Here is a 13,437-nt window from a genome sequence, read left to right on the forward strand (position 1 = left end):
TGTAATCGCAATGCTTGGTTTGCGTTTTTCGGATTTTGCCTGCGTCCCCGCGAATGGCTCCAGGGGCGGGTTGCTCGTCGCGGTTCGTGGGCCAGACATCTCCATCGCCGACGTGCTAGCCGGTTCCTACTCGGTTTCCGTCAAGCTCTCGGGCCCTAGGATTGGGGATCCTTGGTGGCTATCCACGGTGTACGGACCACAAGGGGTAGCCGAGAAAGAGCTGTTCCTGGAGGAGGTCGCCGCGGCGCGTGACGCCTGCGAAGGGCCTTGGGTCGTCATGGGTGACTTCAATCTCATTCTTGACGAGACTGACAAGAGCAACGGCAGGGTTAACCGACGGCTCATGCAGGAGTTTCGGCATTGCGTCAGTGATTTGGAGCTCCAGGACTTGCATTTGCACGGAAGGTTGTTCACTTGGAGCAACGAGAGGGAGTCTCCCACGCTGATTCGCCTGGATAGGGCATTGGTTTCGCTCGATTGGGATGAGCGCTTTCCAGATTCCTTCCTCCAAGCACTCTCCTCAGATACCTCGGATCACTGCCCGCTTCTGCTCCACACAAACAGAGATGTTGGTCGCGGGGGCAAACCGCGGTTCTACTTCGAGAGCTTTTGGCCCAAACTCGACGGCTTTGAGGACGCGCTTCGGCGCGGGTGGCAATGCAACGACCCCGTCGCCGATCCGTACAACCGGCTTGATCAGCTCTTCCGCAATCTAGTTCGAGCTCTACATAGTTGGTCGGCCAAGAATGTTGGTACTGTTAGAGATCAGCTGCTAATGGCCCGGGAGGTGATATTGAGACTCGAACGGGCACAAGACTCGCGGCTGCTCTCCCCGGCAGAAGCGCGTCTCCGTGCTGACATCAAGCTAAAATGCTTGGGCCTGTCCTCGCTCGAGCGCACCATCGCGCGGCTGCGATCAAGGGTACGCCAGCTCTCTGACGGCGACGCGAACACCAAGTTCTTTCACACGGTGGCGAGAGGGAAGAAGAAGAGCCTGGCCCTCCATGAACTGCGTTCTGAGGGTCAAACCGCCGTGTCCCATGACGACATGTCCTCCATGTTGTACCAGTTCTTCGACCAGATCTTTGGCACTGCAGCAGTTCGGGAGCGGGCGATCGACTTGGAGACCTTAGGCCTATGCCCCATCGACCTCGCCGCTCTCCACGAACCGTTCTCGGAGGCGGAGGTTTTAGCGGCCATTGGGCAGCTCCCTACCGACCGCGCCCCGGGCCCTGACGGATTCACAGGTGCGTTCTACAAGGCCGCCTGGAATACCATCAAAGCTGATGTCCTCGCGGCGCTGAACTCCTTCCACTCTGGTCGCGGACGGGGGTTCGAGAAGCTGAACAATGGCTTAATAGTCCTGCTGCCGAAGAAGCCGGACGCGGTGACTCCCGGTGATTTTCGTCCTATTGCCATGGTGCACAGCTTTGGCAAGCTTGTGTCCAAGATCCTAGCTTTGAGGCTCGCACCTTTTATGTCGTGCCTCGTTTCCACAAATCAAACCGCCTTCGTGCGTAAGAGATCGATCCTCGACAGCTACAAGTATGTGCAGTGCGCCGCTGCGGTTTTTCGCAGGAGGAAAATACCGAAGCTCCTCCTCAAACTGGACATCTCCAAGGCGTTCGACTCCCTCGCTTGGAGTTTCTTGCTTGAGGTCCTGCTGAAGCTCGGCTTCAGTACCCGTTGGTGCAATTGGATTTCAGTCTTGTTGTCTACAGCTTCATCCAGGATACTGCTAAATGGCGTTCCTGGGGCACCGATCACACATCGCAGAGGGGTGCGCCAGGGGGATGCCCTCTCTCCACTTCTCTTCATCATCGCCATGGAGGTTCTTAACAAGCTATTCTGCAAGGCGGACGATGCTGGGATCCTTAGACCACTTGGTCCGTCAGCTATCAAATCCAGATGCAGCTTCTATGCAGATGACGTGATCTTATTCATGGAACCAGTCGTGGAAGAAGTCGAAGCCATCAAGAGCCTCCTGCTGCTATTTGGAGATTCCGCTGGCCTGAAGATCAATCTGGCCAAGTGCTCTGTGTCTCCTTTGTCAGGCCGTGAGACTGATCTCACCGGCGTTGTGTGCTCCTTGGGTTGCAAGATCGTCGAGCTGCCTGTCACTTACTTGGGCCTGCCGTTGCATTCGGGGGCCATCCCCAAGAATAAAGTACAAGGACTCGTGGACAAGGTGGCGGCCAGACTGCCAGCGTGGCGAGGATTGATGATGTCCCGTGGTGGTCGCCTTGTGTGGATTAAATCAGTCATGACGGCGGTGCCGATCTACGCGATGATGGCCAACGGTATTCCAACTTGGGCGCGAGAGGAGATTGAGGCCTGCTGCAGACGCTTCTTGTGGGCGGGCGCGGACGCTTCTGTACGCGGCAAATGCGCCGTGGCCTGGCCCGTGGTCGCACGACCGTATGAGTTCGGCGGCCTTGGAGTATTGGATTTGCGCCTCATGGGCTTGGCTCTTCAGGTTCGATGGCTTTGGCTTCAACGCAATCCCGCAGACGATGGCCGGGCCTGGGCGGAGCTACCTCTGAAGGTCGCCCCAGAAGTCCGGTGCCTGTTCCATGCGTCTGCGAACTTTGAGGTCGGCAACGGGCAGCGGACGTTGTTCTGGAAGGACAGGTGGGTCGCCGGTTCGTCGGTCGAAGACATCGCTCCTGCGCTGATTGGCCTCGTGGCCAAACGGACAAGATCGTCACAGTCCGTAGTCGTGGCCTTGCAAGGGAATCAATGGATCAGAGAACTGAGGGGAGGATTTTCGGTTCAGGCGATCTCTCAATACCTGAAGCTGTGGGACGCTGTGCGAGAGATCAACCTTTCTCCTTCGACCCCGGACAGGTTGTTGTGGCGTTGGTCGTCTGACGGCCTTTTCAGTGTGCGATCGGCGTACCAGCTGCTCCATGAAGGCTCTCTCCACCTACCCGAGATCGCGATCGTGTGGAAGACGTGGGCGCCGTTGAGGGTCAAAATCTTCTTGTGGCTTGCCTGGCGGAGGCGGCTCTGGACCGCAGACAGGCGACGGCGTCACGGACTCGATGCGAGAACCACTTGCTACCTCTACAGCGGAAGAAACTTGCGACCATCTACTGGCCACTTGCAGCTTCTCCCTTCGAGTTTGGGATGGCATTTTGTCGCAATTGGGGCTTCACAGACCGTCGCTAACGGACTGCAGTTCAGTCCTTGGTTGGTGGCAAAGAGTGCGGGAGCTGTGGCCACCGGGCGCCAGGAAGGGCGGTGATTCTCTCTTTGCGTTGGTGACTTGGGAAGTTTGGAAAGAGAGAAATGCAAGGTGCTTCCGGAGTGAGGCATCCTCAGTTGACGCCGTAGTTTCTTCCGCTCTTGGTGTTGCTAGCGAGTGGGTGAGAGCGGGCGCGAAAGCCCTTGGTTGTATTCTGAGCGAGTAGTCGACTCTGTGTTAAGCTGGTTGGCCAGCTCTTGTTTTTGTATTTGTGTTCGCACTCTTCTTCTATTAACAAAGATGCACAGCTCTCCTGCGTATTAGACAAAAAAAAAGATGGGTCGGTCGCGCGCAGAGACTTTTTATGAAAAAAAAAGTTGTCAAGTTGTACTACGTACACCAGCATTGTTCTAAAGTTTCGGCAAGGGACAACCGAACGGAGGATGATGATGGCTAGCGGCTTTGCAAGTTGCTTTGCTGCCTCCGGAAAAAGAAGCTTTGCACCGTAAACTCGTCAAGTGTGTGTGCACATAGCATCGGCAAAAGAAAGAGGCAGATTTTTTTTTCGCCCACGCACGAGACGACGCAGTGTCAGTCCGTTTCGCGAACCAGGAATCTCACTCGGCTGGGTTCCTACTATCTTTTATTTATTTATTTATTTATTATGTTTTTTTTTGTTTTGTTTTTGCCGTTGGCATGCAAGGGAGGGACGAAGGAACCGGCGCTGTGACGAGGCCGAAACTGGAAAGGCCTGCCTGCCTGCCACTCTCCTCCATCCATCCATCCCCAGCCCTGGTATTGCTGGTGCGCCATCTCTGTGTCTCTATCTCCTCTGTCTTTTGTGCTCGATTTTTTTATATAATTTTTTTGGATGCTAGTGCTAGAGCTAGGCTTTCAAATAGTCAAGCTATATATATATATATATATATATATATATATATATATATATATATATATATATATATATATATATATATATATATATATATATATATATATATATATATATATATATATATCAGTCTGAGCAATTTGCATTTGGTTTCTCTCTATTAGAGCCTGTCCATCTCTTTCTGCCGCTCTGCGACCAACTGTGCGCCGCGCGTGCGTCATGTCGTTGTGTTCCGTGCGCAGCCGGATGGATCGGCCGGTCTAGACGCCCTCTTGCCCCGGCGGCGGCGCGTAGAATAATCGGCGCGGCGGCGAGATACGACACGACGTCAAGGGCCGGCGTGGCCATGAGTTGCAAGAAAGCCTTGTCGCCTGAGCGGTGCAGAAACGGGACGGGACGGGACGGAAAGGACCGAGCCTGTTGCCCGGCCCTGTTCTGTTCATCGACAGGCACGTACCGGCCGCGGGGCGGGCGGAGAAAGCGATGAACAGTCAGAAGTGTGAAGAGGCCCTGAACGACGACGACGACGAAGCATCGGGAGGGTGATCGGCGACGGTGACGCGGCCCCGCCTTTTAATCCAGAGGGCACTCGCACTCGCACTTGCACTTGCACTTGCGCCCGTTTAACTCCCGGAAAGTAACGCGTGTCCGCCGTGCTCGGACATGTCGTGAGCGCCAAGTTGAATCGCTCGATGCTTTTTGCCCTGATGGGGCGGTGGACGGAAGAAGGCTGGCTCTGGCTGGGCTTCGTGAAAGAGACCGGCAGCGACGGCGATGGGCCAGGCCGGTAATGTGCTGCGGCCTGCGGCGCAGGCCCAACGGAACGGAACGGAACGCCCCCGTCGTCAACTGTCGCAGGCCGCGAAACGCTTAATCGAGAAAGAAGCTTTTGCTGCTGGATTTTTTTTTTCTGCTGTCAATTCATCATGGAAGGAAGCGTGAGCCCGGCACCTCGCCCTGCCCTCACAGTCACAGGTCGTATACATGGACACGCATCTGCCTACCCCCAGCCGGCCGGACGGCGATAGTCCAAACTGTGATCAAGTATCGTGTGCTGTCTGCAAACAAAATGGAAACGCGTGTCAAGTCCTCTCGACGCCGTTTTCATATCATTTGTGGGTTCGTTGTGTCGCCTGAGGAGCCGTCTTAGCCGAACCCGGAAGGGTACGGACTCACAGGACATGCTCCCTACGGAGAGGCTATCCATGGCACCACTTCCCATACTCGCAACTCATATTATGTTGTAACACTTCCACTCACACAATCATGTTGTAACACTTTCACTCACACCGAGCCTCTTTTTTATCTCTGACATGGAATATAAGAGCGAACAATAATTTTTTTAAATTGTGCTAACTAGGATTCGAATTCAAGACATTTGCTATCTCTGATACTATATTAAGTTGCATAAATCAATAAATTAAACTAAAAAGCTTGATCAGATGAAAAGAGATGTACAAAACTGTCATCACTCCCGAGTTGGATGCTGCAGCCGCGTGCTTCAGGTGCCACCACGTTTCTAAACGAGATGCAGATGAGATGACCGGCAGGCAACCGTGCAGCTCCCGAGTCCCGGGACAGTTCTGACGAGCTCTGCCTCTCTGAAACTGAAAAGTCTGTGGACTCTGGTCTGGAGTGCTCCTGGCCACTCGTACGCAACCGTTCAAAGGCGTCCACACTCCACAACGGCTCCCGTGGATCCCCCCATCCCCCACGGCCCACGGACCACGAGCTGCGCGGTGGGATGGGATGGCTTTTGCGTGCGGATTGCTGCCTAGTCTTGTTGCCATGTACTACGTCACGAGTCATTCTCACCGGCTCGTTTTGACATCCTTCAATTTTCCAGTCTTCCAACCGGACGAATCATCATCCTAAGATCTCAACAGCGAAACGGAGGGAGATGCAATGCAACATCTTCTGCTACAAATCTACGAGCGTTTGATCTGTTGCCATCCCTGCTGCCGCATGTAGCAATGACACTGTACACCTACTTGTAGAGTCAGGTTACATGCCTTCTCAATTTTCCAATTACAGGAATGATTATCCCTCTTTGCAAAGACTATGTACAGCTGACGGCAACCAATTGTGACTTTTCGTAGGCAAGAAGCACGGTTAGAGATATCCAAACGGGCCGCCCGGTCCAGGCCCGTTGAAGCACGGCCTGCTTAAGCATGGTACGGTTAGACCCGATTAATTATTTGGGCCAGATCGGGATGTCTGTCGGGATGTCCGACAGGTTTAACTCATCGAACTATAGACTAAATATTCACCGTTAAGCAGCCCAGCCCGAAAATATTCACCGTAAATATGGTGACTAAAAGAGACTAAACTTTAGTTCTTTAGTCACTAAGGGGTGACTAAAAGGGACTAAAGTAGTATTTTTACCTTATTTGTCCTCTCCACTTTTTTCTTATAGCAAACATCCATTAATTAATAGGGGTAAAATAGTCATTATTCACAGTAATTAATGCTCTTTAATCCAGTTTAGTCACTGGAACCAAACGTGTACTTTAGCGACTAAACTTTAGCCACTAAAATTTAGTCTAATGACTAAGGGAACCAAATAGGGCCTAACTGTCTACCAAAGCTTCCTATTCATATGATCTTTCCAAAAGTGCCTTTCTACAAAAAAAAAGACTAAAACAACAGTTTACATTACTGGACCTTCTTTTGGACACAACCTAAAAATGTTGTGACGTCGAACCGAAGTGACACAGTGGTTTGAATAGATCTTATGGGAGACCACTAATAGTCACCCTTAAATGTGGCGCACCACGACATCAAGGAATGCCATGACAAGGAAGGCAGCAGCAGCAGTAGCAGCTGGAGACAACTTCTCCATACCACGGCCTCCTGCAAATGGTCCAGCAAAAGCCAACCTTGCCCAATCATACAACGCTACGCTCCATGAATGACACCGCGCCCACCCTCCGGTCCCTACTCCCCTCTCTCTTTCTCTCTGCATTTCTAGGCTGCAAGACTTTGTGGCATTCCAAAACCATCGTGACCTCTATACAGTTTATTATCCCAAGACCATCTTATGGCTCCAACAAAAAATGACCAAGTTCAAAATAAAAGCCATAAAACAGAACACGGTTCTGAATGGTTTCTACATTGCTGAAACTTCCAAGAACAGAATACAATGTGTATATTTGAACAATAAAACAACAACAGCAACAACAAAAAAATGCAATGGAATTTACACTGCAGACATATATATGTTTTACAAGAACGTCATCTTTGCCTCTCATCATCATCACATCAGAATCACGGGCCAACACAACACCACCGGCACACAAGGTTGCAGCAGCTTCGCTTTCGCTGCATCTCTGTCAGCTCAGATAGCTCCGAACCCAACAGGTAACGCAGTAAGCCAAGGCAGCCTAGCTCCTTCCTGAATGGCTCACAGCCATACCACAAAAACTGTACATCAGCAGCACTCCTGCTGGTCCGTCATAGCCGCACGTCGCCGATGGTCTCCCTCTCGAACTCGCGCACAGCGCCGGCGACGCGCTTCATGCTGCCGTCGTAGTACCAGGGCGTCTTCTCGGACCACGTCAGGCCGCCGCCCTTCTTCGGTGGAACGGAGACGAACTCGCGGCACACCTCGCCGAGGACGTTGATGGTGTTGTGGTAGTGGTAGTACCGGATGAGGTGCTCCGTCTTGTGCGTGGTGTTGCCGATCACGTTCTCGGACATGTGGACGCCTGTGGCGTACGCGTTCTTCGCCTGGATCGCGTACTTCCTGTCCCTCCTCACCCCGGTGATCGAGTTCCGGAAAACCAGCTTCTCGAATCCCCATTGGCTGCACAAGTTAAGGCGAAGAAGAATAAGTCGTCTCACTTAGCTTCTTTGGACATGCAACTAGGAATGCTTCTACGGCACTAGAAATTGCCAATCGAAATGCTTCTACGGGACTATGGGAGTGGGCATTGCAAGAAAGCAGCAACTTTAGAAGCAAACGCAACGCACAGCCAATTGGGCCCTTTAGTCAAATTCAGATCGATTTCGAGGAATAAAGGAGTCACTTACTTGGAATAGTCGGCCGCCGGATCATCGACGCACAGCTTGCTCGACATTGGGTTCTGTTCGATGGTGAACTGCGTGTACGGCTCAAGCTCGGCGAGCACATCCTCGAGCGCGCGGCCGTCGGGCAGGAACATGTACTCGTCGACGTCGAAGAAGAAGGTCCACTTGGCCGCGTGCCGGTACCGGTGCAGGCAGTCGTTGACGACGAGGAACTGGTTGTGGTACCACCCATCGTACTCGGCCTGCGCGCGCACGTCCTGCAGCGTGGCGCGGCCGGCGCGCACCCACGGCTCGAGCGCGGCGCGCACGGCGGGGCCCACGCCGCCGGCGTCGTGGAACACGAAGTGGGAGCGGGCGCCGAAGAAGCGCGCGTGGTACGCCATCCACTCCCGCACCCGCGCCGCGCTCAGGTTGCCGTACAGCGAGGACCCGCAGTAGAGGTAGTCGTACCGGTGCGGCGGCGTAGTCCGGAACGCGGCCTCGTCGTAGGCGCCGGGGCTCTCCTCCAGCGCCACGATCCGCTCGCGGCGGGAGGCCGGGGACCGCGACGGCCCGTAGTGCGCGTACAGGACGAGCCTGCCGCCCGCGCTGTCGGCGTTGGGGACGCGCGGGAACGTGCAGTTCACGACCACCACGGTGTAGACGCGGCCGTAGCCCCAGTCCGGGAGCATGTGGTACGTCTTGGCCGCGCGCATCGGCGGCGACGAGGCGTCGCTGGGCTCCCACTCGCAGCGGAACCACGGCTTGCCGTAGACGTGCGTGGGCTTGGACGCCAGCCCCACGACCGCGAAGGTGTAGGGACCCCCGCGGTACGCGCCCATCTGCACGAACAGCGCCGCCGCGCTGCCCACGGCGTGGAACTCCCGCCGCTCGGGGCCGGGCGGCGGCGACGGCGAGGACGAAACGGTGGAGTTGGTGGCGGAGGAGGCCTTCTTGGCGTGGACGGCCAGCGCGCGGGGAAGCGAGACGCCGGCGGTGGGTTGCGGGCACGCAGCGGAGAATGGGGAAGCGAGGAGGGATTGGTAAGGCCGGAGCTGCCAGGCGGCGGCGAGGAGCGTGAGCACGGTGAGCGCGGCGAGGAAGGGCTTAAGGTCGAAGCAGAGAAACGCGGGCGCCGAACCCGGCGCAATGCCGGCGGCGGCAGCGTCCTTCCGCATTGCCGTGTGAGCGCTGCCACAGTGCCACCGCGCGCCGGGCTGGTCGGCTGGGGTATGGGACTGGGTGAAGCGGAGCGGGAGTGTCGGAGAGTGTGAGGTGTGGTTTTCCATTGGTGGATGGCGGATTAATTAGCCGCCCGCTTTTGGCTTTTCTCGTCCAAAAGTTTCCGGTCCTGGCCAACGCCCATTGATTGATGGAGGACTGACCCCTCGCCGTCTCGGTATCGACGCGCGTCTCGAGTCGGGGTGTTCCGGACTTCCGGTGACCCTTTGGTCCGCAGAATGTTGTCTCGGCGTTCTCTTTACCCAAGGAAGCTGCTAGAAGTCCACTGTGCCGTTTGATTGGATTCTCACAAATCAGAATAAAAGGAATTATAGTTCTATCAGATTTTAAGATTCTAAAATATACCCCTCCGTCCTAAAATATAGTTTTTTTCTAGCTCACTATTTTTTCTGTCCATGTTTATTCAAATGATAATAAATAGATATATACGTAAACTACATTCATATATTACCTAATGAATATACGATTTGTCTAAAACGAATTATATTTTGGGACGAATAGAGTATAAATTATAATCTAAAACGAATTATATTTTAGTACGGATAGAATATGAATTAAAATATGTTTCAAATGTACTCAATATGTTATAAATTAAAATTTGTTTTTGGTCATGCAATATTTGATATGTGTTTTATATATGTGTATAGATTTATCATCATCTATTTAATATATAAACATAAAAATAAAGAGATCAAACGGATACTATTTTTAGACGGAAGGAGTAGAATACTTGATAAGATAATACTTTATCGGTCCTAAAATATTAGTCGTTTTAACTTGTCCTAAAATATTAGTCGTTTTAACTTTATTTTTTATGTTCAAACGAATAATGATGAATATATATACTGATTATTATATAAATTGGCTAGAAAGGTAAAACGAATTTTATTTTGGCAGGGAGTGAGTAGATTCTAGTGATATTTCTATCGGGCTTATCATAATCCAAATGATTCAAATGAATGAGCTATTCTTATTACAGTGTTAAGCCAGGAGCAAATATGCTCTCAAGTGTGTCCACGTCAGCTCTTTTACTTTATGTCCCACGATATTAGGCTATCTATAGTAGATCATCTATCTTATCCCTTGTTTCAAATTTCTCTCTGCAAACAGTGTCATACTGTTTTGTGTCCTCTATTTTCTAGATTCTACTCGAAACAGTCAGGAACACATTTGTCGGAGGGTAAATCTCTCCGGCCGGGTGGCGGATTGCACCCGCCCTAATTCCTAAAATGAGGAGGGGCCTAAGTGTTTTGCTTGTTACGAGGTTGGTGGATGAAGACACGAGAGCACACGAGGGTTTAGAGTGGTTCGGGCCGCCGGGGCGTAACACTCTACTCCACTATGTAATGTATTGTGAGTCTAAGCTTGGATCTGTCTTGTAACGTCGCATGCCTCCCCTTTTATAGCTGAAGGGGGGCATGCACAAAGACATTGAGCCCCGATATGCGGGCCCAGGGACATAGAGAATATAACACTTGGGACTATAAATATTTTCTGCCGGAGCAATCTCCTTGTGTCCTGTCACCCGAGATCTGTGTATCTTCGGCGTGCAGGGGAAGCTTCTTGTAGAAGGGATAACACAGTGCGCTGCCTGGCACGGGCGCACTGTTCGCCAGCAGACCCGGCAGGCGCGCCGCCTGCTGGATGACCTTGACGCCGCCTGCCAGCGGATGGGACGGGACATATTAAATGCTGAGAGGGCACGTCGTCCGTCAGCACAGCGGCAGGCGGCGCGTCTGTTGGAACTTGCTCTCCTGGGCAAGTTGATCCAACGAGAGAGTAAAAGCGATGTAAATAAGGTTTCAACTCGAGATGGCAATAGCTCTGTTAATCCAGCCTCTCAAGGGCACTGTGCGGGGGTATTTATAGGTGCCTGAGTGCCCAGCATCTTGAGTTAAGGACGCATGTGCCCTCAGGCGCCCAGATTATCCCCGGAATATTCCCATAAAGCAGGGTTACAGACTGTAATTACAGGAAAGCCTTTACAAATTAGGCCCGTAATGCGTAGCGGCCGCATAGGGCCGGTTCACGCGTGGGCCTCCATGTTGGACGAGGCCGTGAGATGAGACGACCTCGTCATGGGCCTTCGTCCTGCGACGCGTGGGACGAAGGGTCAAGTCTGCCAGTCGTCTTGTCTCCGTTGGAGCAGCGAGTCTAGCGAAGGCATCGAGCGAAGGGTGGCGTCTTCGCCTTCGCCCCAACATTTGCCCTCCGAGAGACCAGTTCGACTAAGTCATCTGGTGCCGAAGGCGTCGCTAGATGGTGGAGACGCTGCCCTCGCTCGAAGTGGTTCCGCTGGGGTTTTTGACATGACCGTTGATTGACGCCGTACTGTTGGATTGCGGGTTTCCCGAAGCGTCGCGTCCTGTGTATAAAAAGGGGGTGGGGGCGGCGCGGATTGAAGTTCACCTTTCTGCGCACTGCGAAAACCCTAACCTCCCTTTTTCAAACTGCTCGCTTGCTCGTCTGCCCTCCTTGCTCCTGTTCGTCGGAGAACTGGCCCGCGTGAAGCAGACCGCGCGCCGCCGTCGACGGTACGTAGCCATGCCGTCTTCCTCCTCGTCTGCTGCGACCACGCCGATGGCCGAGGCGTCTTCTGAAGATCTCTCGGGCACTATGGCGGCGACGGAATTACAACCAGGTGATACAGTGGAATTCAGTGTTTCGTGGATGTCGTTGGTCCGCGTGCAAGATATGCAACAGTTGGGGTATTTTGGCGGTGGGGTTGGGCGTGTGCCAGGGACAGAGGAGGTTCCCGAGCCCGAGGGCGAATTGGTTGTTTTTGAGTCATTTTTCATCGCCGGACTTCGTCTACCCGTGCATCGTTTTGTGTCGGAGGTTCTGCAGAAGTTTGAAGTCCAGGTTCATCAGCTGACACCGAACGTCGTGGTGGCATTGACGAAGTATGTCTGGGCAACGACGTCGTATGGCGGTCAACCTTCGGTGGAAGTCTTCGCCAAGCAATACTGTCTGCACTGGCAGAATAGAAAGATTGGACATAAAATTGCGCAATTCGGATCGTGCACTTTCACACCGAAGTCCGGGAAGACTTCGATGGAAGTTGTGGAGCTGGTCCCCTGTGCCCGAAATAAGTGGGGCAACTAGTGGGACTACTGGTTCTATGTTTCAGAGGCTGAGGTCGAAGATCATCCTGGGCTCCCTGCTACCATTATGTGCTCGCATTATTATGTGGCGTACCCGCCATTTGAAGTGGCGGAGGATGATGAGAATGAAGGGGCCCTTCGGATCGCTGCACGTACGAGTAGTGGGCGTGATCTGGTTGAGGAATTCATAGGGTATGGGGTGTGGCCTTTGGCGCATGGATGGTCGCTGGGCAAAGTATGCCCTCGCGAGATGCCCTCCCTGGGTGGGCGGAAAGTGCGAAGTCCGCTTTTTGCTTTGGATGTGCAAGGGCGGGATCCTGCCGCGGTTGTGCGTGAGGCGGAGGATGGGGCGGTGCGAATTGTTGGGCGCTACGTGGCGAAGACGGAGGCGCAGCGGAGCTGGGACATACGTGGATCCAACGACCGCTTGAATAGGGTCTTCGAGTTGAATTGTTTGCCGTATGGCGGTTATCCCGGGGAAGGCGTTGTCGACCGCCGCGGGAAAAAACCAGCGGCTGTGACTGAAGACGCCCCCGCGCGGAAGGCCACCCCAGCCACTAAGAAGAGGAAGCTAGGTACTGCAGTGGGAGAACTGAGGGTCTCCGATAGTTTTGCTATGGAGTTGATGGGGACATGCGCGGCCCCCGGGGGAAGGATGTCTTCGCCCGAGCTCCGGGAGTCTTCGGCGCGGATGCTGGAGGTTACCGGGGGTCGCTGGCCCAAGAACGTTCCTATCCCCCGCGGGCTGGCGAAGACTTCTTTACATCTCGCATGGCTCGTGACTTGAAAGTGTTTCCTTACGGACGAAATATTGCTGCTATTGTGTCGACAGTGATGAACAAGGATCGCCAGGATGCTGCGCAGAAGTGCCGAGCGGTCATCAGGCTCCCCGATGCTAGGCGTGAAGCGAAGAGAGCGTGAGGGAGTGCAAAGGCTGTTGCCCCCGGCGGTAGCCAGCCGACGCTGGATGCGAAGCCGGCCGCGCCTAGATCCAGCAAGGTCCC

At 53.5% G+C, this 13,437-nt stretch overlaps 1 protein-coding gene across 1 annotated transcript; it reads right to left on the reverse strand.

Annotated features, from left to right (window-relative positions):
• Positions 1-7,146: 7,146 nt before the first annotated feature.
• On the reverse strand, positions 7,147-9,346 carry LOC100191500 (Galactan beta-14-galactosyltransferase GALS1). The gene is made up of 2 exons (NM_001136932.1): positions 8,112-9,346; positions 7,147-7,884 (listed from the first exon to the last, which is right to left on the reverse strand). The coding sequence occupies exons 1-2, from the start codon at positions 9,263-9,265 to the stop codon at positions 7,533-7,535; spliced, it is 1,506 nt and encodes a 501-aa protein (NP_001130404.1). The 5' UTR covers positions 9,266-9,346; the 3' UTR covers positions 7,147-7,532.
• Between the last annotated feature and the right edge of the window lie 4,091 nt (positions 9,347-13,437).

This window comes from Zea mays, chromosome 9 (genome assembly GCF_902167145.1).
Source record: "Zea mays cultivar B73 chromosome 9, Zm-B73-REFERENCE-NAM-5.0, whole genome shotgun sequence".
NCBI lineage: Eukaryota > Viridiplantae > Streptophyta > Magnoliopsida > Poales > Poaceae > Zea > Zea mays.

Excerpts from the sequence above, each read along its gene's own strand:
- LOC100191500 (NM_001136932.1), bottom strand. The coding sequence starts at position 9,265 with ATGCGGAAGGACGCTGCCGCCGCCGGCATTGCGCCGGGTTCGGCGCCC. Across the intron at positions 7,885-8,111 it reads CCGGCGGCCGACTATTCCAA|CCAATGGGGATTCGAGAAGC; the intron begins GTAAGTGACTCC and ends TAACTTGTGCAG.